Raw genomic sequence first — 26,055 nt, forward strand, 5'->3', positions numbered from 1 at the left:
GGTTTACGATCCTTGGCTGAGCCAGTGGACGAGGCCGAGGGCTTAGAGAACGATCAGCTGGAGGAACGAAAAGAACGAAACCTCGACTGATTCCTGCCCTGGACAGGTTTCCTGGTTTAGGTTTGTGGCATGGAAGAACTCTTCCCGCCAAGAGCTTCCTTAATAATTTCATCCAGTTGTTCCCGAATAGTCTGGTCCCAGCAAAAGGGAGCCCAGCAAGGAACTTCTTTAGAAGCATCCGCCTTCCACTTCCGAAGCCACAGGAGCCTGCGGATAGCGAAGAAATTAGCCGAGGCCACCGCAGTGCGGTGAGAGTCTCCAGCATGGCAGACATGGCATAGGATGAAAAGACTGAAGTCTGGAAGTTAAGGCAACCATTTCGGGCAAAGAGTCCCTGTGAGGGAATGCATCTCCTCTAGAGAAGCAGAGATGGCTTTAAAAGCCGCACTGCTGCAAAAGCTGGGGAGAACGAGGCCCCTGCCGCCTCCATACAGATTTGGCCAGAAGGACAACCTGGCGGACAGCAAAGCCGTAAGTGAGGAGCCATCAGCCACTGATACAACGTCCGGGCTGAGAGTCTAAACACCGGAGGGACCACCTTTGGTGAATGAGCCCACTCCTTGACCACCTCTGGTGGAAGGGGAAAACTGTCATCAGAACCACGCTTTGGGAAGCGTTTGCCAGAGTAGACCCTGGGCTTGGTCACAGTGGCCTGAAAACTGGAGTGGTTAAGGAACACACTCCTTGTTCTCTTAGGCAAGGTAAACTGGTGCCTTTTTGCCAGAGAGGGTTGCTCCTCTGATACTGGCGGATTGAGGTCCAGTACAGAATTAATGTACAGTGGGATTCTTAGAGAGGTGCCGTCAGCCACTGATACAACTATCCGGGCTGAAATACTAGACACCGGAGGGACCACTCTTGGTGAATGAGCCCACTCCTTGACCACCTGTGGTGGAAGGGGGAAACAGTCATCAGAACCACGCTTTGGGAGCGTCTGTGAGGACAGGCTCTGGGCTTGGTCACAGTGGGCTGAAAACTGGAGTGGTTAAGGAACACACGCCTTGTTCTCTTTAAGGTATACTGATGCCTTTCTGCCAGAGGGGGATACTCCCCTGATACAGGCGGATTGAGGTCCAGTACAAATATAATGGACGCAAACAAATCATTAGCATCTGCGTCACCTTCGGACAGATCAATGGTACATTAAGTAGCGTCCGAGCCCCCAGTAAAGACATCCTCCTCGTCCAGTGAGTCAGCTCGTGAATCAGAGCTGCGGGACGGGGAAGGACAGGGGACCCTGCGTCTCCATTTTAGGAGGACGGGGACTGAGACCAGATGAAGAGTCCTCTGAGAGCTTTGCTGAGCGAGCCGTAGCAGCAGAAGCGCCCTGAGAAGGGGGCTAATGCATGCTCAGCACCACCGTAACAGCTGGAGGGACCACTGATGAGCCTCCAAGGCTGAGGGACCACTGTGTTTATGTGCTCAGTACAGGCAGTACGAGTCTACATGCAGTGGATATTAAGAACAGCCTTGCAGCCTTGCTCTGATGTGAGACATGCTGCAGAAGTGGGGGCTCTGTGAGGGAATGCATCTCCAGAATGACCCCCAGCAGAGTATATAAACAGAGAATATAAGCAGGTGCACAACTGGAGGTTGTGGCTTGCCAGACCGTTTAACATACATTTCTGTGCCCTCCAGTCCCCCAGCCCAGTCCCCCATTTGTCACAATGTGGTATCTCTGTGCCTATGCAGACATTGAGAACGCTGAGAAAATGGCGACCGGAGCGAGGAGAGGGGGCGGGGCCTACTCTGAGAGCGGGCAAATGAGGTATACAGGGGAGGGAATCTTTCCTCAGTGAGGAGTGTCCGTTCCCTGTGCTGAACAGCCGCTGGGCGGAGCTGCACTGTCCCACTGCACGACTAACATGCAGGGGCAGTGAAACCGAAACTAGGCCTCAGGCGAAGCCGGGGCCTAGATTTAAACATGCGGCCAGCGTGCAGGCACCATCGGCGCGGTTCTCCAGTGAAAACTGGAGAACCGGCCGGAAATGTTACCACAGTCATATAACACACTCCCTCCAATAAATAAAGTACAAGGGACCCCTGGAAAGACCACTTTCTGTGGTAAAAACGTCTCAATACTTAGCTTTTGAGATGCAGGGCCAAGTCCCTGGGGGGGGGGGGGGGGGGGGTTAGACGCTCCGTCCGGCAGAATCCTGAAAAGGGCTGCGGATGGAGACCGGTCTCCTGCAGAGCAGTGAGAACCGTGATGGCTCCCACTTCAAGCCAGAGCCCCAGGGGATGGTGAAGGAGCGCGGCATGTGAAGGCTCCAGCCTTGTAAAATCAACCTTAACAGCACCGCCGACACAGTGGGGTGAGAAGGGACATGCCGGGAGTCCAGATTGGACCCGCTTTTCTTCCAAATCTTTGAAATCCAAAAAATCAAAACTCAAAAATCAGAGAATGCATGTGTGTGTGTGTGTGTGACCTCCTGAACACAAAGCATTGAAACTGGCTAGGACTGGCTACCAGGGGGTGTATATGCTAGGAGGGAGGAGCTACACGTTTGAGTGTAGTACTTTGTGTGTCCTCCGGAGGCAGAAGCTATACACCCATGGTCTGGGTCTCCCATAAGGAACGATGAAGAAAAAGACCTAGGTCCATCTAGTTCAACCTTCCCGCACCAGTTCTACACTTTGTCACCAAGTCACTTATAACCGACAATGTTGTGTGTACTGCGGAAATCATCCAGCCCTTTTATAAAAGCTTTTATAGTATCTGCCATTACTACCTCTTGTGGTAGAGCACTGCACAGTCTGACTGCTCTAACTGTAAAGAACCCTTTCCTATTTAGCTGTTGGAATCACTTTTTTTCCCCTCGCAGTGAGTGCTCCCTGGTCCTTAGTATTTGGATGGAATAAGTCATGTGCCAGTCCTTTATATTGACCACACATGTATTTATACATATAAATGAGATCACCTCTGAGACATCTTTTTGCTAAGCACAACAAATTAACTTTTCCAACCTGTCATCATATGGGAGGCCTTCCATTCCTTGTAGTAGTCTAGTTGCCCGCCTTTGAACTAACTTCTGAATGCCCTTTTTAAAATGTGGAGCCCATATATTATCTGCTCTATTTCAAATGTCACTCAAGAACTCGATGATTTTATAAACTTCCCTTTCTTGGATTTAAAAACCTAAACATCCGAGCTGACCACTAATGGTATGTAGAAAATCAGCCTGATAGTGCCAGTATAGCACTGGCTTTAGGTTATACAGTTAGGTCCAGAAATATTTGGACAGTGACACAAGTTTTGTTATTTTAGCTGTTTATAAAAACATGTTCAGAAATACAATTATATATATAATATGGGCTGAAAGTGCACACTCCCAGCTGCAATATGAGAGTTTTCACATCCAAATCGGAGAAAGGGTTTAGGAATCATAGCTCTGTAATGCATAGCCTCTTTTTCAAGGGACCAAAAGTAATTGGACAAGGGACTCTAAGGGCTGCAATTAACTCTGAAGGCGTCTCCCTCGTTAACCTGTAATCAATGAAGTAGTTAAAAGGTCTGGGGTTGATCACAGGTGTGTGGTTTTGCATTTGGAAGCTGTTGCTGTGACCAGAAAACATGCGGTCTAAGGAACTCTCAATTGAGGTGAAGCAGAACATCCCGAGGCTGAAAAAAAAAAGAAAAAATCCATCAGAGAGATAGCAGACATGCTTGGAGTAGCAAAATCAACAGTCGGGTACATTCTGAGAAAAAAAGAGAATTTTGTTACTTACCGTAAATTCTTTTTCTTATAGTTCCGACATGGGAGACCCAGACCATGGGTGTATAGCTTCTGCCTCCGGAGGACACACAAAGTACTACACTAAAAGTGTAGCTCCTCCCTCCGAGCATATACACCCCCTGGATGACAAATCTAACCAGTTTAGTGCAAAAGCTGAAGGAGGACATCCACCCAAAAGTAGAGATAGAGTAAAACCCGGAATAACCGGAACCTCTGTCTACAACAACAGCCGATGAAAACACACGGAACAAGAACTGCCAACAGGCAACAGGGAGGGTGCTGGGTCTCCCATGTCGGAACTATAAGAAAAAGAATTTACGGTAAGTACCAAAATTCTCTTTTTCTTCATCGTTCCTTATGGGAGACCCAGACCATGGGACGTCTCAAAGCAGTCCATGGGTGGGAAATAAACAGAAAACTGAGAAGTAGGCAAAACCTAACTTCACAAATGGGCGACAGCCGCCTGAAGGATGCGTCTGCCCAAGCTCGCGTCTGCCGAAGCATGAGCATGCACTTGGTAGTGCTTCGAAAAGGTGTGCACACTAGACCAAGTGGCAGCCTGACAAACCTGCTGAGCCGTAGCCTGGTGCCTGAAAGCCCAGGAGGCACCGACAGCTCTGGTCGAGTGCGCCTTAATCCCTGGCGGAGGGGGCACCTGAGAACATTGGTAGGCATCGGATATGGCCGACCTAATCCAACGAGCTAGGGTCGGTTTAGAAGCAGAGAGACCCTTGCGCTGACCCGTGGTTAGCACAAAAAGAGAGGTGCACCACCTAAGAGCGGCGGTGCGTGACACATAGATTCGGAGCGCCCGCACCAAATCCAAAGTATGCAACGCTTTCTCAAAGCGATGCACAGGGGCCGGACAAAGGGAAGGCAATGAAATGTCCTGGTTAAGGTGGAAAGAAGACACCACCTTAGGGAGAAAGTCCGGAGTCGGACGAAGAACCACCTTGTCTTGGTGAAAAACCAAAAAAAAGGTGACTCCGAAGAGAGCGCAGCCAAATCAGAGACTCTCCTGAGAGAAGTTATGGCCACCAGAAAGACCACTTTCTGTGAAAGTCGAAACAAAGGAACCTCCCTAAGAGGCTCAAAAGGGGGTTTCTGTAAGGCCGTGAGGACCAGATTAAAAGGTCCCAGGGATCCAAAGGCCGCCGGTAAGGAGGAATGATGTGAGATGCGCCCTGCATGAAGGTGCGCACCTGGGCCAGTCGGGCGATACGCCGCTGGAACAATACCGACAGAGCCGAGACCTGTCCCTTGAGGGAATTGAGGGATAGACCTAGCTGCAGACCGGACTGTAGAAAAGACAGGATGGTCGGCAAAGAAAACGGCCAAGGAGCATGGCCGGAAGAGCGACACCAGGACAGGAAAATCCTCCAAGTCCTGTGGTAAATCCTGGCCGAGGAAGACTTCCGAGCCTGAGTCATAGTGGAGATGACCTCGGAAGGAATGCCTGAAGCCGTCAAGATCCAGGACTCAAGAGCCACGCCGTCAATCTGAGAGCCGCAGAATTCTGGCGGAAAATCGGACCTTGAGAGAGAAGGTCTGGGCGGTCCGGGAGATGCCACGGCACCTCTACGGACAGACGGAGCAGGTCTGGGTACCAAGCTCGCCTGGGCCAGTCTGGAACAATGATTATAACCCGACGGCCCTCCATCCTGATCTTGCGCAGAACTCTGGGCAAGAGAGCTAGAGGGGGAAACACGTAGGCCAGACGGAACTGGGACCAATCTTGAACCAGCGCATCCGCTGCCAAGGCCTGAGGATCGTGGGAGCGAGCCACGTAAACCGGGACCTTGTTGTTGTGCCGGGATGCCATTAGATCCACTTCCGGAGTGCCCCACTTGCGGCAGATTGACCGGAACACTGCCGGATGCAGGGACCACTCGCCGCTGTCCACGGTTTGACGGCTGAGATAATCTGCCTCCCAGTTTTCTACGCCTGGGATGTGGACTGCGGATATGGTGGACTTGGAGTCCTCCGTCCACTGAAGGATGCGTTGAACCTCCATCATCGCCAGGCGGCTGCGAGTCCCGCCCTGGTGATTGATGTAGGCAACTGCAGTCGCGTTGTCCGACTGGACTCGAATGTGCTTGCCCGCCAACAGGTGGTGAAAGGCTACGAGAGCTAGAAGTACAGCCCTGATTTCCAGCACATTGATCGAGAGGGCTGATTCGGACGGAGTCCAAGTGCCCTGTGCTCGGTGGTGGAGAAATACTGCTCCCCAGCCGGAGAGACTGGCGTCCGTGGTGAGGATCACCCAGGACGGAGTCAGGAAGGAGCGTCCCTGAGACAGAGAGCGGGGCCGAAGCCACCACTGAAGAGAGCTCCTGGCCTGTGGCGACAGAGCCACTAGCCTGTGCAAGGAAGAGGTCCGCTTGTCCCAAAAGCGGAGAATGTCCAGCTGCAGAGGACGCAGGTGGAACTGGGCAAAGGGAACCGCTTCCATTGACGCCACCATCTGCCCCAGCACCTGCATGAGGCGCCTGATGGAATGACGGCGGGGCTTCAACAGAGAACGCACCGCCAGATGAAGGGACTGCTGTTTGACTAAGGGCAGCTTCACAAGTGCCGGCAGAGTCTCGAATTGCATCCCTAGATACGTCAGTTCTTGGGTCGGGGTCAGAGTGGACTTGGGCAGATTGACAAGCCACCCGAATTGAACAAGCGTGGCGAGAGTGAGCGAGACACTCCGCTGACAGTCTGCACTGGATGAGGCCTTGACTAGAAGGTCGTCCAGGTAGGGGATTACTGCCAACCCCTGGAGATGCAGAACCGCAACCACTGCTGCCATGACCTTGGTGAACACACGAGGGGCCGTGGCTAACCCGAAGGGGAGAGCCACGAATTGGAAATGTTCCTCTCCGATTGCAAAGCGTAGCCAACGCTGGTGTGAAACTGCAATTGGCACATGCAGATAAGCATCTCTGATGTCGATGGATGCTAGAAAATCTCCTTGGGTCATTGAGGCAATGACCGATCGCAGAGATTCCATGCGAAAGTGCCGCACCTGAACATGCTTGTTGAGAAGCTTGAGATCCAGGATAGGCCGGAAGGAACCGTCCTTCTTGGGGACCAGGAAGAGATTTGAGTAGAAACCTCTGAACAGTTCCCGGGCGGGAACCGGAACAATTACTCCGTTGGCCTGCAAGGATGCCACGGCCTGTGAGAAGGCGGCGGCTTTGGAGCAGGGGGGAGTGGACATAAAAAATCTGTTTGGCGGGCTGGAAGAAAATTCTATCCTGTAGCCGTGGGAGATGATATCCCGCACCCACTGATCGGAGACGTGCTGAAACCACACGTCGCCAAAGTGGGAGAGCCTGCCACCGACCAAGGACATTGCTGGCGCAGCCAGATAGTCAAGAGGAGGCTGCCTTAGTGGCAGCGGCTCCTCCGTTCTTCTGAGGACGCGGCTTCGCGCGCCAGCTGGGTTTGCGATCCTTGGCTGAGTTAGTGGACGAAGCTGAAGGCTTAGAGGATGACCAGTTAGAGGAACGAAAGGAACGAAACCTCGACTGGTTCCTGCCCTGGACAGGTTTCCTGGTTTTAGTTTGTGGCAAGGAAGTACTCTTCCCGTCAGTAGCTTCCTTAATAATTTCATCCAGTTGTTCACCGAACAGCCGGGACCCAGCAAAGGGGAGCCCAGCAAGATACTTCTTGGAAGAAGCGTCTGCTTTCCACTCTCGAAGCCACAAGATCCTGCGGATCGCGAGGGAATTAGCGGAAGCCACCGCCGTGCGGTGAGAAGCCTCCAGAATGGCAGACATGGCATAGGATGAAAAAGCCGAAGCCTGGGAAGTTAAGGCAACCATCTCGGGTATAGAGTCTCTGGCGAGGGAATGTATCTCCGCCAGAGAAGCAGATACTGCCTTAAGAGCCCACACTGCTGCAAAGGACGGGGAGAACGAGGCTCCTGCCGCCTCATATACAGATTTGGCCAAAAGGTCAACCTGGCGGTCAGTGGGATCCTTAAGTGAGGTGCCATCGGCCACAGATACGACTGTCTGGGCCGAGATTCTAGACACCGGAGGGTCTACCTTTGGTGAATGAGCCCACTCCTTGACCACTTCTGGTGGAAAGGGAAAACGGTCATCAGAACTACGCTTTGGGAAGCGTTTGTCAGGACAGGCCCTGGGCTTGGTAACAGTGGCCTGAAAACTGGAGTGGTTAAAAAACAACATACTCCTTGCTCTCTTAGGTGAGGTAAACTGGTGTTTTTCTACCAGAGAGGCTTGTTCCTCTGACACTGGTGGATTGAGGTTCAGTACGGAGTTAATGGATGCAATCAAGTCACTAACATCCGCATCACCCTCAGATAAATCAATGGGGTACATAGAGGTAGCGTCTGAGCCCACAGTAAAAGTATCCTCCTCGCCCTGCAATTCAGCTTGTGAATCAGAGCCGTGGGACGAGGAAGGAGAAGAGTCCCTGCGTCTCCGTTTAGGAGGACGGGGTCCTAAAACATGCTCTGTTAGCTCTGCAGAGCGAGTCGGAGCGGCAGAGGCGCCCTGAGAAGGGGGCTGATGCATGGTCAGCAAAGTCCGGGACAGCTGTCCCATGGAGTCGGCAAAAGACTGGGAGATAGCTCTGGAAAAAGATGCTACCCAAGCCGGGGGTTCAGCCACCGGGCCCGGAGCAGCCGGAGGGACCCCTGAGGAGGCTCCAGGCTGAGGCACCACCATGTTAGAGCAGGCATCACAATGTGGATATGTGCTCGGTTCAGGCAGAATGAGCTGACATGCAGTGCATATAGAGTACAGCTTTGCAGACTTGCTCCTAGTGACAGACATGCTGCTGAGGTGGAGGCTCTGCAGTAAAGAATACACTCCCTTAGAATGACCCCCCGAGAGTGTATAATAAAGCCCACAACCAGAGGTTGTGGCTTACCAGACTGGTTTTTGTGTGCCCTCCGGATTCCACAGCTCGGACCCCCAGTGGATGCAGCAGCTGCAGCAGCCAGCGCCGATCAGTGTGAGAACGCTGATAAAATGGCGCTGGAGTGAGGAGGGGGGGCGGGGATAAGCCCAAGAGCGGGAACCGGAGGGCCAAGGAGAGAAACAGGGGAGGGAAACATCTCCTCAGAGAGGAGTGTCCTCCCCTCTGCTGAACGGCCGGTGGGCGGCGCCGCACTGTTCCCCTGCATGAATGACATGCAGGGGAAGCTGAAAACGAAACTAGGCCGCACTGAAGCCGGGGCCTAGATTTTTACATGCGGCCGACGAGCAGGCACCCTTGGCGCGGTTCTCAGGAAAAACCCAGAGAACCGGCCGGAAATCACAGCAAGGTTAACAAACACACTCCCCCCTCAATAAATGTACAAGGGACCCCTGAATAACGTCTCAATACTTAGCTTATGAGACGCAGGGCCATGTCCCTGGGGGGGGGGTTTGAGCGCTCCGTCCGGCAGGATCCTGACAAGGCTGCGGATGGAGACCGGTCTCCTGCAAAGCAGTGAGAACTGTGATGGCTCCCACTTCAAGCCAGAGCCTCAGGGGATGGTGAAGGAGCGCGGCATGTGAAGGCTTCAGCCTTGTAAAGTCAACCTTAACAGCACCGCCAACACAGTGGGGTGAGAAGGGACATGCCGGGAGTCCAGACTGGACCCGCTTTTCTTCCAAATCTTTGAAATCAAAAAATCAAAAATCAGAGAATGCATGTGTGTGTGTGACCTCCTGAACACAAAGCATTGAAACTGGTTAGATTTGTCATACAGGGGGTGTATATGCTCGGAGGGAGGAGCTACACTTTTAGTGTAGTACTTTGTGTGTCCTCCGGAGGCAGAAGCTATACACCCATGGTCTGGGTCTCCCATAAGGAACGATGAAGAAAAAGGAATTGACTAGTGAGCTTGGGAACTCAAAAAGGCCTGGGCGTCCACAGATGACAACAGTGGTGGATGATCGCCGCATACTTTCTTTGGTGAAGAAGAACCCGTTCACAACATCAACTGAATTCCAGAACACTCTCAGTGAAGTAGGTGTATCTGTCTCTAAGTCAACAGTAAAGAGAAGACTCCATGAAAGTAAATACAAAGGGTTCACATCTAGATGCAAACCATTCATCAATTCCAAAAATAGACAGGCCAGAGTTAAATTTGCTGAAAAACACCTCATGAAGCCAGCTCAGTTCTGGAAAAGTATTCTATGGACAGATGAGACCAAGATCAACCTGTACCAGAATGATGGGAAGAAAAAAGTTTGGAGAAGAAAGGGAACGGCACATGATCCAAGGCACACCACATCCTCTGTAAAACATGGTGGAGGCAACGTGATGGCATGGGCATGCATGGCTTTCAATGGCACTGGGTCACTTGTGTTTATTGATGACATAACAGCAGACAAGAGTAGCCAGATGAATTCTGAAGTGTACAGGGATATACTTTCAGCCCAGATTCAGCCAAATGCCGCAAAGTTGATCGGACGGCGCTTCATAGTACAGATGGACAATGACCCCAAGCATACAGCCAAAGCTACCCAGGAGTTCATGAGTGCAAAAAAGTGGAACATTCTGCAATGGCCAAGTCAATCACCAGATCTTAACCCAATTGAGCATGCATTTCACTTGCTCAAATCCAGACTTAAGATGGAAAGACCCACAAACAAGCAAGACCTGAAGGCTGCGGCTGTAAAGGCCTGGCAAAGCATTAAGAAGGAGGAAACCCAGCGTTTGGTGATGTCCATGGGTTCCAGACTTAAGGCAGTGATTGCCTCCAAAGGATTCGCAACAAAATATTGAAAATAAAAAAATTTTTTTGGGTTTGGTTTATTTGTCCAATTACTTTTGACCTCCTAAAATGTGGAGTGTTTGTAAAGAAATGTGTACAATTCCTACAATTTCTATCAGATATTTTTGTTCAAACCTTCAAATTAAACGTTACAATCTACACTTGAATTCTGTTGTAGAGATTTCATTTCAAATCCAATGTGGTGGCATGCAGAGCCCAACTCGCGAAAATTGTGTCACTGTCCAAATATTTCTGGACCTAACTGTATACGAAAATCCGGGTGATTGGTTCCTTTTAACACAAAAAAACAAACCCAAAACTTTACACTAAGGTGGTAGAACCAAAGCACAATGTAGCAGTAATCACGTGCCACCTACTGTGTGTTAGTTTCCTTTTCTTCCTCTGGAACCCTGTCCAGTAGGCACTTATACACCGCCTGCAATGGAAGCAGTATGCTTTAGCTACACATCATTAAGTGCAATGTAACCAAATCAGCACAAGCAAACAAGTCCTTATCAATTACTGTTATCCACCTTGTAAAATAGGTCTGTGCTCACCTCCGATGCCGGGTCTCCTGGGACATTAGGCCACGTGAGCCCTGCACCCCATCAGTGCCACTTCACTGATTTCATTTGGACAAAACTATCAACCGGAAGCATTGAAAGACGCTGGTTTCGAACCTCCCCCATTATCAGTTGAAGGGGCATTCAGATCCTAACACACAGTAGGTTTAATAATAATATTAATAAATACCTCCAATTAGAATGTTGTATAGTTGTCGCTTACCTCATGTGCAGGACCTTAGGTATCCATGGTTACGACCATGCATATATTCATAAACATGGATACCTAAGGTCCTGCAATGCCTTGCAGTGCACATAAGGATATCGACAAAGTGAATCAGAAGAACTAAATTACGTTTCTAATTGGAGGTATTTGCTAATATTATTATAGCTACTACATCTTTGGAAAGGATCTTGAGAGATGGGAATACCCCTTTAATTAAGTCCAGAATAAATGAAAATGAAGCCAAGCAGCAGGGCTCCTGTAATAATGCTATGGGACAGACAACAGCAATGTTGCTGGAATGGCGCTCGCACCAGAGGTGAGTACAAGCGGTTATTTTTGGAGGGGGAATGTAGCAATTGAGAAATGGATTGTCCAAGTAGTGGATAGCCCATTAAATAAACCTGGAGGGTATATTAACGTGGGCTAGTAAGAATAGTCTGTTAAAGGGAACCTGTCAGGTACCATATGCATTCTGAGAGCTATAAGCAGTGTGTTGTGTGGCCCAATAACCCCTTCCTACCCATCCCTGTGTTGTAATATTGTGAAATATGAAAGTAATAAAAAACGTTATTACTTACATGTTCCCTATGTAAATGATCAGAGGCTGTAGCCCCATGGACGTCGCATCGCCCTGTGGGTGTTTGCATGTTTTCCCCTGTGGGTGGGATACCATGGATTTACATGTGCGAAGTCACCATCAGCGTCTTCAGATACCGCACGTGAGCACTTACCATTCCTTATCAGGGTGCTCGCTTCTCGGTGTCAGAAACGCACTGCACATGCTCAGAAGACTCCTGCGGTTCGGACCATTCACAGAGTGCGTCTGAAGCAAAGAAGGGAGCACCGGCTGACAAACAAGGCTGCGGGAATGGTAAGCGCACACGTGCGGGATCTGAAGATGATGACGCATGAGGCCACACAACACTGCTTGTAGGTCAGAACGCATATGGGACCTGACAGGTTCCCTTTAACTGTAGGCTAACCAAAAGAGCAGTGAAGATAGTGGTTAGGTTAGACCTAGTTTTGGGTGTAGTCTGTAGAAATGTAGACTCCAGATTTGAAAACAAAAAACATTATCGTTTGTTATTACCATTGGTTAATTACCCTTTATTAGGTAGTTTAGAAATGTTAATACACTTTGGGTCCCATTTATTACGACAATGTGGAAAATTAATTAAGAGAATCATGCCTGCTAAATAATTCACCACATCTTCTCAGTGGTGTGTACATCTATGAGAAAAAACCTTTGATTTAACAATTTTATTGCAGTAAATTACTAATTATTGGGCGTTCATGAAGGAGTCGGACTGTGGAAAAAGACAACCTTGCCTTACAGACTGAATTAATATGACTGGATTATTATGACTGGTATATCACTTAGGCCTAAGACACACGGCGTGAAAATGGGAGCGAGTGGAGTGCTATAAAAAAAATAGCATTCCACTTGGACCAGTAGTAACCTATGTCCCAACACACGAGCGATTTTCCCGGCCCCAATCAGACCGAGAAAACAATCGCAGCATGCTGCAATTGTAATGCGAGACGCTCTCTCTCTCCCATTCAAGTCTATGGGGCGAGAGAAAGATCACACTGCACTCGCGAAACACCAGTGTAATGCGAGTGCAGAGCGAGAATGGCAATAGCCGGTTACGGAGGAGAGAGGGAGATAAATCCCTACCGCCCCTCCTCAGTGCCGGCCCTCCCCCGCAGCTGAGGTCCGATCGCATGAACGGACCTCAGTTGCAGTGACACTTGGCCTCTGCTGTGCTGCCAGCGTGAGCCGAGTGTCATGCGAGAATCACATTAGTCCCCATGCGGCCCCGGCCTTATAATTACAATACTTGCCCCCTCTCCATGTTTCCATGAACCCCGAACTCCATTATGCCTATATGGAACTATATCAAACTATTAGACACCTAACGTTACCTGTTGGTACTGTGAATATTTTACTGGATCTTTCTCAAACACTTCATATGTCTGCGATTCTAAGTTATCCATCAGAGGCTGTGGAGGAAAAATCAGAAAAATAAATCAGAACTATAGTAAAAAGTAGATCTCTCATCAGTACTACAGGCTCCAGACATTAGAATGAAAACGATCCGCCTCCAAGTAAGGTGGACACATAGGTACCGCTGCTCAGCTAATAGAAAATGGTGGCACTTGGTACCAACATATAGTGCTGATTCTTTATTGAAACCCATACAGGAGCTGTGCCGGGCAGACACGATCACAGTTTTCCCTTACCATTATGCATGAATACAGGCCTTGAGAAAGTGTTCACAAAAAATGGCATCGGCCAACTGGGATAGTGTCTGCCCGGCACAGCTCATTTATGCGTTTCAATAAAGGATCAGCCCTATACATTGGCACTGAGTGCCACCATTTTCTATTTTGGACAAAATATTTGTAACTATCTTATGGGGTTGAAATCGATGGACTTGAGTCTACCTTCAACACTATGAAACCATATACAATCATCAAGTAATGTAATCTATCCAGTCCTGTATCTGCCAAAATCTTACTTGAGAGATCAATTAGCAGCAGATAAAAATTCCTGAAGCTAGTCGAACACTGCATGGTCCTTCCTACCTGGAGTGGGGACTGTAAATAATCTTCATACCCTTTTGCAAACATTTCATAAGAATTTGGAGGAGGACGATTCTGACTTAAATACTCTAGATACTGTAAGTACGAACAGAAGTCTTTTTCGGAGTGATGATGTGTCCCAGATATGATGAACTGTACCTCCAGCTAAAGAGGAGATAAAATAAGTAAGGCATATAGCAATATAACAGTTTATTTCAGATCCCCAAAACGCGTGTTACCTTAAAGAGCCGGAAGATAAGCCGCTGGTGTACTTTGGACAAGACCGGGAACCCTTTTTTGTTGGTGAGGAATATGCTGGTTGGCAGTACAGCCGCCTTGATGGGTTCACCAAGCCACCGGTCTATCACACTAGTACTGGGGAGATCAGCGCCTACTTCTATAGCTGTAGGAGATAATTTGACAATGAGGTTACATGGCCCAGATTAAAAAGGCAACCTGTCAGGTCCAATATGCACCCAGAACCAGGAGCAGTTCTGGGTGTATATTGCTAATCCTTGCCTAAATGTCCCTGTATACATTAGCATAGATTAGGAGATCTTTAGAAAAAGTATTTCTAATCATTCTTTATCATATGCTAATGAATACGCAGCATCACAACATGATCTCACTCCTCTCCGCTGCCATCACTGGATTTCGGCTCAGTGTGCATGACCCCGTAGTTTCGGTCATGCGCACTACTTCAGTTTGAAGCCAGGATGTGTACACCCGGCTTGATAGTGCGCATGACCCAAACTCCGGGGTCATGCACACTGAGCTGAAATGCCCCGTCTGACGTGAAGGGAGAGGTGAGTGAGATCATCCTGTGACGCTGCGTATTCATTAGTATGATAGCACGCCCGCACTGGCATACAAACATGCTTATGAGGGGCGACTGGCCGGGAAACTAACACCCAGGGGACTTGTACCCTCGCTCATTAGCATACGGTAAAAGATCTGTAGAAATATTTTTTCTAAAGATATCAATGCTAGTGTATACAGGGACGGTTAGGCAGGGATTATATACACCCAGAACCGCTTGTGGTTCTGGGTGTATATTGCACCTGTCAGGTTCCCTTTAAGGAGGTCAAAGCTAAAACTGAAGATTAATCAGCTTACCCAGTGCAATTTTCTTGTTGTAATCACAGAGCGTCCTGAAATCATGCCACCTAAGGAGTAATGAGGAAAAACGATCAGAACCGTTCCTCTAAGGAATCCAACCCAATCCCATTTCTCAGATTCTCACCAAATCCATGTCCTTTCTTCCTCAACGTTATCGTCGCCAGCGTCGTTCTCTGTTGGCTCATTTTCTATCAGGTCTTCTCGCAGATCATCAGAAGCTATCAGTGGTACTCTTATCCAGAACTGGGAGCAGAATGAAAAATCAGCTCAGCCGTAGTCTGTATACACATACGATAAGTCAATGAAGACTATTCCTTACCATTGTGGAGTGGTGGCCAGTGTGAATGTGGTTTATAAGGAGACGAGCCAAGTTGCTGTTATCCTCTCGTGTGAGTGGAATCAGAAAAGCAGGGAGGCCGAGATAAGCTGAGAAATTTAACTCCTGTAGAATAGCCTGGAACATGAATATTCCTCCATGAGGATCACTGATGAAACTTGTGACATAAAAAGATTTCATACAAGATCCTCATCTGCTCCTTTGTCTTATAAAAAAAAAATTCTGTGAGCTATTTCTACACATCTGATGTAAAAAGATTATCAGTGATGGTTGGATGCAGAGATCTCCATTAATCTTTGAAATGAAGAGCACTATGGCCCCTCGGGTGCGATGGGCTGCTCCTCAGCAGGTGGTGGGGGGGGGGGGGGTCAGTGATGCTTATAGGTAGTATATGTACACCCCCCCCACTGGTCTCACATCTCTATGGAGAGATGATCAGTCAGACAGGTACAGTCCTCAGCAGAGGAAAGACCCCAAAAAAAATGTTCTTTAAAAAAACGTAACTACATACACACTTTATAGGGGGTTCCTAGAATGTATCACTTAGTCACAGGATTGGTGATGGAATTAATGGAGGTGCAATGGGAAACATGGGAAAAGAGATTGTTGAGTATATGATAAAAACAGTTTACATTAGACCAGATGTGAACCCCCCCGTACCAAACTGAGTGATTAAGGGGTTTGTCTCCAGTTAGGATAGCATTGCACCACTGCCTCCCGGCTTCCTGCATGATTGACTATTGGGCCCAGCATCATGGTTGCTCCACTGGGCCCAACTGTTCACTCTGATGAGAAAACCATAGGCACCTCTGTCTCTACCGCAATGGAGAAGTGCAGCACTTGCAAGATCTTTAGCAAAGAATTTGTAACCTCATGGCGTAGGAAAACCAGCACACGTTATAGATTGTAGACGTTAACCCCACCATTCTTGAGATAGAAGGCAAAAGGTGCTTGTTTGGACAACCATATTATACCGTATTTTTCGGACTATAAGACGCACCCTGGTTTTAGAGGAGGAAAATTGGAACATAAAATTTTAAGCAAAAAATGTGGTCATGACACACTGTCATGGGGCGAGGATCTGCTGCTGACACTGTTATGGGGGTAATGTCCCCAAATTCTCTACTAAGGTGCCACATCCTGGTAATGATCCTCCCTGCCTGGTATATACAGTATATGTCCCTCATCCTGCTATATACCGTAATCCTGCCATATGGCCGCATCCTGCTATATACTGGCATGTGGCCGCATCCTGCTATATAACCCATCATGGCATATGCCCCCATCCCGCTCATAATCTGCCCCCATCCCGCTCATAATCTGCCCCCATCCCGCTCATAATCTGCCCCCATCCTGGTGTATGGCCGCATCCTGTGGCACATAAAAAAAATAAACGTTCATACTCACCCCACTTTACCTCACTCCCTGCAGCATCGCTCGTCCTCCCGTCTGTGTCAGCGGCAGCGCCGCTGATTGGAGCCGTCCTCATTACCCTGCTGGATCGCGATCATCTTCTGTGTCTGTGCCAGTGTCCCGGCGGCTGCGTGTGGACACGTGCGCACCGCGATGACGTCATCGCTGTGCGCGCCGCTAGTCTCCACTCAGCCGCCGGCAAAAAACACAGGAGATTATCGCGATCCAGCAGGGTAATGGGGACGGCTCCAATCAGCGGCGATGCCGCTGACACAGACGGGAGGACGAGCGATGCTGCAGGGGAACGGTGAGTACTGTACACTGATTCACTGCTCCCCGCGCTGATGATGATGCACGGGGTGCAGTGAATACAGCCGCACATGATCACTCCAGGCCGTAGTTGCCAGGGGTGATCATGCGAGCCGGCTGTTTATCCCTCACCCATCATCCCGCCCACCTGTCAGCGCCGGCTTCAGCGCTGAGGGATGATGGGTGGAGGATGGGCGTGCATATTAAATGAGCGGGTCCACGTGGTCACAGCAGGCTGCTACAGCCTGCTCGTGCCCCCGATGACCCGCTCCACCGCAGCACCCACATTCCCCGCAGCCACATTCAGACCATAAGACGCACCCCCCACTTTCCCCCAACATTTGGGGAAAAAAAGTGCGTCTTATGGTCCAAAAAATACGGTAGTTCTTTCCATTTAAGAGGATTGTAGTTTTAAATTTGTAACATTTAATCAGATCTTGTGCAGGAATGAACAAGTATATTTGCAAAATTGGGAACTGGAAATGAAAATAAAACCATGCAGTTGGATTACATTGTACAGCTAGAATGCGCTAAACTAGACTTCATAGTGACCTTCAGAATTACCATTTGCTCTTACCGCTTCGGAGGTTTTGCGGATGGCTGGTATGTCCGAGTCTGCTTTTATCCATTCGGAAAGCTTCCCCACAATAAGCGTGTTCCAGTCTGTGACAGAAAAGTGCCCTTCTTAAACCAATGATAATATCCATACAAGCCAAAAGTGTGCCAATGTCATGACTGAACGAGTGATAGAAGTGAAGTACTGAAAGGGTTACATTAAAGTGAATATTAGCACCATAATTAGGGCCAAAATTCTGTGCCTATTTCTAGGTCTTAACATTAACTGAAGCTTAATATCCTGATACAAACAGTACCCAAACTGCAGAGCAGATTTATCAACGCTGCCTAAAAGAAACCAATCACAGCACAGCTTTCATTTTATGAAAAGAAGGGAATTTTGTTACTTACCGTAAATTCCTTTTCTTCTAGCTCCTATTGGGAGACCCAGACGATTGGGTGTATAGCACTGCCTCCGGAGGCCACACAAAGCATTACACTAAATAAATATATGGAAAATCCATAATGCTGTAAGCACACTGCGTTTTGTTTTTTTTCTTATAGGTTTTGCTGCAGCTCTTCTGCAGCAAAAAAGAATGAGCATGTCACTTCTTTTCCGCAGGTACCTGCGGTTTTTCCATAGATAATGGTTAAAAACCCACAGGGACCAACCGGGTGCGGAATTCTGCCAGAGGGTGCGGATTTTTCTTAAGAAAAGCAAATTTCCCAGTGCGCACAGACCCTTAAACAGATCTTCTTTAACAAGTGTCCAAAAGAAAATCTTGGTTCTCCATAGCAGCCAATCAGAGCTTAACTTTCAATTTCTAACTTTCTTCGGCGCTCCATTGGGAGACCCAGACGATTGGGTGTATAGCACTGCCTCCGGAGGCCACACAAAGCATTACACTAAAAAGTGTAAGGCCCCTCCCCTTCTGGCTATACACCCCCCGTGGGATCACGGGCTGCTCAGTTTTAGTGCTAAAGCAAGAAGGAGGAAAGCCAATAACTGGTTTAAACAAATTCACTCCGAAGTAACATCGGAGAACTGAAAACCGTTCAACATGAACAACATGTGTACCCGAAAAAAAACAACAATCCCGAAGGACAACAGGGCGGGTGCTGGGTCTCCCAATAGGAGCTAGAAGAAAAGGAATTTACGGTAAGTAACAAAATTCCCTTCTTCTTCGGCGCTCCATTGGGAGACCCAGACGATTGGGACGTCCAAAAGCAGTCCCTGGGTGGGTAAAGAAATACCTCATGTTAGAGCTGCAAAGACAGCCTTCCCCTACGGGGAGGTAACTGCTGCCTGCAGGACTCTTCTACCTAGGCTGGCGTCCGCCGAAGCATAGGTATGCACCTGATAATGTTTGGTGAAAGTGTGCAGACTCGACCAGGTAGCTGCCTGGCACACCTGTTGAGCCGTAGCCTGGTGTCGTAATGCCCAGGACGCACCCACGGCTCTGGTAGAAAGGGCCTTCAGCCCTGATGGAACCGGAAGCCCAGCAGAACGGTAGGCTTCAAGAATTGGTTCTTTGATCCATCGAGCCAGGGTGGCTTTGGAAGCCTGCGACCCTTTGCGCTTACCAGCGACAAGGACAAAGAGTGCATCCGAGCGGCGCAGGGGCGCCGTGCGGGAAATGTAGATTCTGAGTGCTCTCACCAGATCTAACAAATGTAAATCCTTTTCATACCGAAGAACTGGATGAGGATAAAAGGAAGGCAAGGAGATATCCTGATTAAGATGAAAAGAGGATACCACCTTAGGGAGAAACTCCTGAATGGGGCGCAGCACTACCTTGTCCTGGTGGAACACCAGGAAGGGAGCCTTGGATGACAGCGCTGCTAGCTCAGACACTCTCCGAAGAGACGTGACCGCCACTAGAAAGGCCACTTTCTGTGAGAGACGAGAAAGTGAAACATCCCTCAGAGGCTCGAAGGGCGGCTTCTGGAGAGCAACTAGTACCCTGTTTAGATCCCATGGATCTAACGGCCGCCTGTACGGAGGGACGATATGACAAACCCCCTGCAGGAACGTGCGCACCTGAGAAAGTCGTGCTAGACGCTTCTGAAAAAACACGGATAGTGCCGAGACTTGCCCTTTAAGGGAGCCGAGCGATAAGCCCTTTTCCAACCCAGATTGCAGGAAGGAAAGAAAAGTAGGTAACGCGAATGGCCAGGGGGATACTCCTTGTGCAGAGCACCAGGATAAGAAAATCCTCCACGTTCTGTGGTAGATCTTAGCAGAAGTGGACTTCCTAGCCTGTCTCATGGTGGCAACGACTCCTTGGGATAATCCTGAAGACGCAAGGATCCAGGACTCAATGGCCACACAGTCAGGTTCAGGGCCGCAGAATTCCGATGGAAAAACGGCCCTTGGGACAGTAAGTCTGGTCGGTCTGGTAGTGTCCACGGTTGGCCGACCGTGAGATGCCACAGATCCGGGTACCACGACCTCCTCGGCCAGTCTGGGGCGACGAGTATGACGCGGCTGCAATCGGATCTGATCTTGCGTAGCACTCTGGGCAAGAGTGCCAGAGGTGGGAACACATAAGGGAGCCGCAACTGCGACCAATCTTGCACTAAGGCGTCTGCCGCCAGAGCTCTTTGATCGCGAGACCGCGCCATGAACGTCGGGACCTTGTTGTTGTGCCGCGACGCCATTAGGTCGACGTCCGGCACCCCCCAGCGGCGACAGATTTCCTGAAACACGTCCGGGTGAAGGGACCATTCCCCTGCGTCCATACCCTGGCGACTGAGGAAGTCTGCTTCCCAGTTTTCTACGCCCGGGATGTGAACGGCTGATATGGTGGATGCTCTGTCCTCCACCCACAACAGAATCCGCCGGACTTCCTGGAAGGCTTGCCGACTGCGTGTCCCTCCTTGGTGGTTGATGTATGCCACCGCTGTGGAGTTGTCCGACTGAATTCGGATCTGCTTTCCTTCCAGCCACTGCTGGAAGGCTAGTAGGGCAAGATACACTGCCCTGATTTCCAGAACATTGATCTGAAGGGTGGACTCCTGCTGAGTCCACGTCCTTTGAGCCCTGTGGTGGAGAAAAACTGCTCCCCACCCTGACAGACTCGCGTCTGTCGTGACCACTGCCCAGGATGGGGGTAGGAATGATCTTCCCTGTGATAATGAGGTGGGAAGAAGCCACCATTGCAGAGAGTCCTTGGCCGTCTGGGAAAGGGAGACTTTCCTGTCCAGGGAAGTTGACTTCCCGTCCCATTGGCGGAGAATGTCCCATTGAAGTGGGCGCAGATGAAACTGTGCCAACGGGACTGCCTCCATTGCTGCCACCATCTTCCCTAGGAAGTGCATGAGGCGCCTTAAGGAGTGCGACTGACCATGAAGGAGAGACTGTACCCCTGTCTGTAGTGACCGCTGCTTGTCCAGCGGAAGCTTCACTATCGCTGAGAGAGTATGAAACTCCATGCCAAGATACGTTAGTGATTGAGTCGGTGACAGATTTGACTTTGAAAAGTTGATGATCCACCCGAAAGTCTGGAGAGTCTCCAGCGCAACATTCAGGCTGTGTTGGCATGCCTCTTGAGAGGGCGCTTTGACAAGTAGATCGTCCAAGTAAGGGATCACCGAGTGTCCCTGGGAGTGCAAGACTGCTACCACTGCCGCCATGACCTTGGTGAAAACCCGTGGGGCTGTCGCCAGACCAAATGGCAGAGCTACGAACTGGAGATGTTCGTCTCTTATCACAAAACGTAGAAAACGTTGGTGCTCTGTAGCAATCGGCACGTGGAGATAAGCATCTTTGATGTCTATTGATGCAAGGAAATCTCCTTGAGACATTGAGGCAATGACGGAGCGGAGGGATTCCATCCGGAACCGCCTGGCGTTCACATGCTTGTTGAGCAGCTTTAGGTCCAGAACAGGACGGAACGAGCCGTCCTTTTTTGGAACCACGAAGAGATTGGAGTAAAAACCTTTCCCTTGTTCCTGAAGAGGAACAGGGATCACCACTCCTTCTGCTCTTAGTGAGCCCACCGCCTGCAGAAGAGCATCTGCTCGGTCGGGATGTGGGGAAGTTCTGAAGAACCGAGGCGGAGGACGAGAACTGAACTCTATCCTGTACCCGTGAGACAAAATGTCTGTTACCCACCGGTCCTTGACCTGTGGCAGCCAAATGTCGCAAAAGCGGGAGAGCCTGCCACCGACCGAGGATGCGGATGGAGGAGGCCGAAAGTGATGAGGCAGCCGCCTTGGAAGCGGTTCCTCCGGTTGCTTTCTTGGGGCGTGAGTGAGCCCGCCAGGAATCTGAGCCCCTTTGCTCCTTCTGAGTCCCTTTGGACGAGGAGAATTGGGCCTTGCCGGAGCCTCGAAAGGACCGAAACCTCGACTGCCACCTCCTTTGTTGAGGTTTGCTTGATCTGGGCTGGGGTAAGGAGGAGTCTTTACCCTTGGACTGTTTAATGATTTCAGCCAATTGCTCACCAAACAGTCTGTCTACAGATAGTGGCAAGCTGGTTAAACATTTTTTGGAAGCAGAATCCGCTTTCCATTCTTTTAACCACAAGGCTCTGCGCAAAACCACCGAGTTGGCAGACGCCATTGAGGTACGGCTCGTAGAGTCCAGGACAGCGTTGATAGCATAGGTCGCAAACGCAGACATTTGCGAAGTTAAGGACTCCACTTGCGGCACTGCTGGACGTATGATAGAGTCCACCTGTGCCAGACCAGCTGAAATAGCTTGGAGTGCCCACACGGCTGCGAATGCTGGAGCAAACGACGCGCCGATAGCTTCATAGACAGATTTCAACCAAAGGTCCATCTGTCTGTCATTGGCATCTTTAAGTGAAGCCCCATCCTCCACTGCAACTATGGATCTAGCCGCAAGCCTGGAGATTGGGGGATCCACCTTTGGACACTGGGTCCAGCGTTTGACCACGTCAGGGGGAAAGGGATAACGTGTATCCTTAAGACGTTTGGAGAAACGCTTGTCTGGATAAGCATGGTGTTTCTGGACTGATTCTCTGAAGTCAGCGTGGTCCAGAAAAGTACTCAGTTTACGCTTGGGATACCTGAAATGGAACTTCTCCTGCTGTGCAGCTGCCTCTTCTGCTGAAGGGGCTGGGGGAGAAATATCCAGCAGTCTATTGATGGCCGCTATAAGGTCATTTACCATGGCGTCACCATCAGGAGTATCCAGATTGAGAGCGGTCTCAGGATTAGACTCCTGATCACCCTCCTCTGTCTCATCATGCAGAGACTCTTCTCGCTGAGACCCTGATCCGCGTGATGACGTGGAGGGTCTCTCCCAGCGAGCTCGCTTAGGCTGCCTGGGACTGTCATCTGAGTCAGAGCCTTCAGCCTGAGATGCCTGGGACCCCCTTGAAGCACGGATTAACTCCAACTGAGGGGGACCGGGGAACATTGACGCAGCAGTGTCCATGGTCTGAGTAACTGGCCTGGCCTGCAAGGTCTCTAGGATTTTTGTCATAGTGACAGACATCTTGTCAGCAAAAACTGCAAACTCTGTCTCCGTCACCGGGACAGGGTTCACCGGTGACTCTGCCTGGGCCACTACCACCATAGACTCCGGCTGACGAAGTGGCACAGGGACCGAACATTGCACACAATGGGGGTCCTTGGAACCTGCCGGTAGATCAGCCCCACAAGCGGCACAAGCAGCGTATACAGCCTGTGTCTTGGCACCCTTGCGTTTTGCGGATGACATGTTGTCGTCTCCTCAGAGCAATATAGGGTATACAGCCAAGAAGCGACCTTACAGTGCAATATATATATATATGGTATAGAGAAAAAAATACACCAATATAACACTGTGGCACTAGTGGGGCCAGCACTAATGTGCTGCTTACCGCCCGCTTAACGCGGGTGTGTGGTCGCCAGAAATCCCTTGTCTGGGTCTCCCAGAGCCTGTGTCCGTTCTCCAGCCAGACTGCCTGTAGGAATGGCTGCCGGCGTCCTGTGGAGAGGGGCGGGCCCTGGGTGTGTCCAGACGAAAAGCGGGAAACTTGCGTCCCACTGTGCCTAGTGAGAGGGCTGGAGTATGTAAATAAGACTCCAGCCCTCGGCGCTGCTATTGTACAGCGTCTCTCCCTTGCCCTGATTGACAGGGTGGGGGCGGGAACGAAGCGGAGCCAGGCCGCAAAAGCCGGGGACTAGATTTATAAGCGCCGCCGTCGTAAAAGCACGGTCGGCGCTAAGTCCCCGGCGCACCACAAGTCTCAGCCGCGCCGCCGCTCCAGGGGCGGCCGGCGCGGCAGTCCCCAACACAAAGTCCCTCAGAGAAACTGCAGTGACTGTAACCCCAGCGCGCAGCGCTACTGTCCCCGGCGCACTAGCACACCCAGCAAGTCTGGAGTGTGCGCGGCCTGTCCATACGGGGACACAGAGTACCTGAATGTTGCAGGGCCTTGTCCCTGAACGGTACCCAGCTCCGTATCCAGCAGGTTCTACGGGTCTGTGGATGGAGCCCGGACTCAGGGCTTGGGGGCCGGTAAGATCCCACTTCCTCAGAGCCCCTCAGGGGGATGGGGAAGGAAAGCAGCATGTGGGCTCCAGCCTCCGTACCCACAATGGGTACCTCAACCTTAACAAACACCGCCAATAGGAATGGGGTGAGAAGGGAGCATGCTGGGGGCCCTAGTATGGGCCCTCTTTTCTTCCATCCGATATAGTCAGCAGCTACTGCTGACTAAACAGTGGAGCTATGCGTGGATGTCTGACCTCCTTCGCACAAAGCTTGAAAACTGAGCAGCCCGTGATCCCACGGGGGGTGTATAGCCAGAAGGGGAGGGGCCTTACACTTTTTAGTGTAATGCTTTGTGTGGCCTCCGGAGGCAGTGCTATACACCCAATCGTCTGGGTCTCCCAATGGAGCGCCGAAGAAAGTTAGAAATTGAAAGTTAAGCTCTGATTGGCTGCTATGGAGAACCAAGATTTTCTTTTGGACACTTGTTAAAGAAGATCTGTTTAAGGGTCTGTGCGCACTGGGAAATTTGCTTTTCTTAAGAAAATTCCGCACCCTCTGGCAGAATTCCGCACCCGGTTGGTCCCTGTGGGTTTTTAACCATTATCTATGGAAAAACCGCAGGTACCTGCGGAAAAGAAGTGACATGCTCATTCTTTTTTGCTGCAGAAGAGCTGCAGCAAAACCTATAAGAAAAAAAACAAAACGCAGTGTGCTTACAGCATTATGGATTTTCCATATATTTTGCTGGGGAAGGTCTGCAGAAAGGTTATGAACAAAAACTGTGGCAAATCAGTGTCAAAAGACGCAGTGTGCACACAGGGCCTAAGAGCTGATTAAAATGGGATGTCCTGGTTGAAATGAAAACTCTAGTCACTATGGCCCTCGATTTTCACACCGGTCTTGATGTGGGGGAATGGTACTCGCCAGACACTTCTGATCCATGAAAAGCATGCACCTTCATAAGTCTAGGACGTCTGACGGGCATCTCCTACAATACCCAGAAATCTGACTCCATTCAAGGACTGGAGTAAGATTTCTGACGTAAGGAATGTCACAGCTCTGCATACATTAGACAAGCTGTGGCGTCACCTACTCTGCCTCTTTTGTTGCTACTTGGAGAAAGTGGAATGTCCAAAAGTCCCAAAGAAGGGAATTTTGTTACTTACCGTAAATTCCTTTTCTTCTAGCTCTTATTGGGAGACCCAGACGATTGGGGTATAGCTACTGCCCTCTGGAGGCCACACAAAGCACTACATTAAAAGTGCAAGGCCCCTCCCCCTCTGGCTATACCCCCCCCGTGGTATCACGGGTTCTCCAGTTTTAGTGCCAAAGCAAGAAGGAGGAAGCCAATAACTGGTTTAAACAAATTAACTCCGAATAACATCGGAGAACTGACAAACCGTTCAACATGAACAACATGTGTACCCGCAAACAACAAAAAAACATCCCGAAGGACAACAGGGCGGGTGCTGGGTCTCCCAATAAGAGCTAGAAGAAAAGGAATTTACGGTAAGTAACAAAATTCCCTTCTTCTTCAGCGCTCTATTGGGAGACCCAGACGATTGGGACGTCCAAAAGCTGTCCCTGGGTGGGTAAAGAAATACCTCATGTTAGAGCTGCAAAACAGCCCTCCCCTACGGGGGTGTCACTGCCGCCTGCAGGACTCTTCTACCTAAGCTGGCATCCGCCGAAGCATAGGTATGCACCTGATAATGCTTGGTGAAAGTGTGCAGACTGGACCAGGTAGCTGCCTGGCACACCTGTTGAGCCGAAGCCTGGTGACGTAATGCCCAGGACGCACCCACGGCTCTGGTTGAGTGGGCTTTTAGCCCTGAAGGAACCGGAAGCCCCGCAGAACGGTAGGCCTCTAGAATTGGTACTTTGATCCATCGAGCCAGGGTGGCTTTAGAAGCCTGCAACCCCTTGCGCGGACCAGCGACAAGGACAAAAAGTGCATCGGCACGGCGCCGTG

The 26,055-nt window shown here is 50.1% G+C and overlaps 1 protein-coding gene across 1 annotated transcript in view; it reads right to left on the minus strand.

The window, feature by feature from the left end:
- The window catches only part of PRMT5 (protein arginine methyltransferase 5), a 77,516-nt gene that overhangs the window by 40,150 nt on the left and 11,311 nt on the right, over window positions 1-26,055 (minus strand). The window contains exons 3-10 of the mRNA XM_075340951.1: window positions 17,655-17,740; window positions 15,338-15,472; window positions 15,143-15,261; window positions 15,016-15,065; window positions 14,139-14,302; window positions 13,903-14,064; window positions 13,240-13,317; window positions 10,902-10,960 (exon numbers count right to left, since the gene is read on the minus strand). Coding sequence (XP_075197066.1) covers window positions 10,902-10,960; window positions 13,240-13,317; window positions 13,903-14,064; window positions 14,139-14,302; window positions 15,016-15,065; window positions 15,143-15,261; window positions 15,338-15,472; window positions 17,655-17,740 — 853 coding nt within the window. The remainder of the gene's footprint in view (window positions 1-10,901; window positions 10,961-13,239; window positions 13,318-13,902; window positions 14,065-14,138; window positions 14,303-15,015; window positions 15,066-15,142; window positions 15,262-15,337; window positions 15,473-17,654; window positions 17,741-26,055) is intronic.

Source organism: Anomaloglossus baeobatrachus, chromosome 1 (genome assembly GCF_048569485.1).
Source record: "Anomaloglossus baeobatrachus isolate aAnoBae1 chromosome 1, aAnoBae1.hap1, whole genome shotgun sequence".
Lineage (NCBI taxonomy): Eukaryota > Metazoa > Chordata > Amphibia > Anura > Aromobatidae > Anomaloglossus > Anomaloglossus baeobatrachus.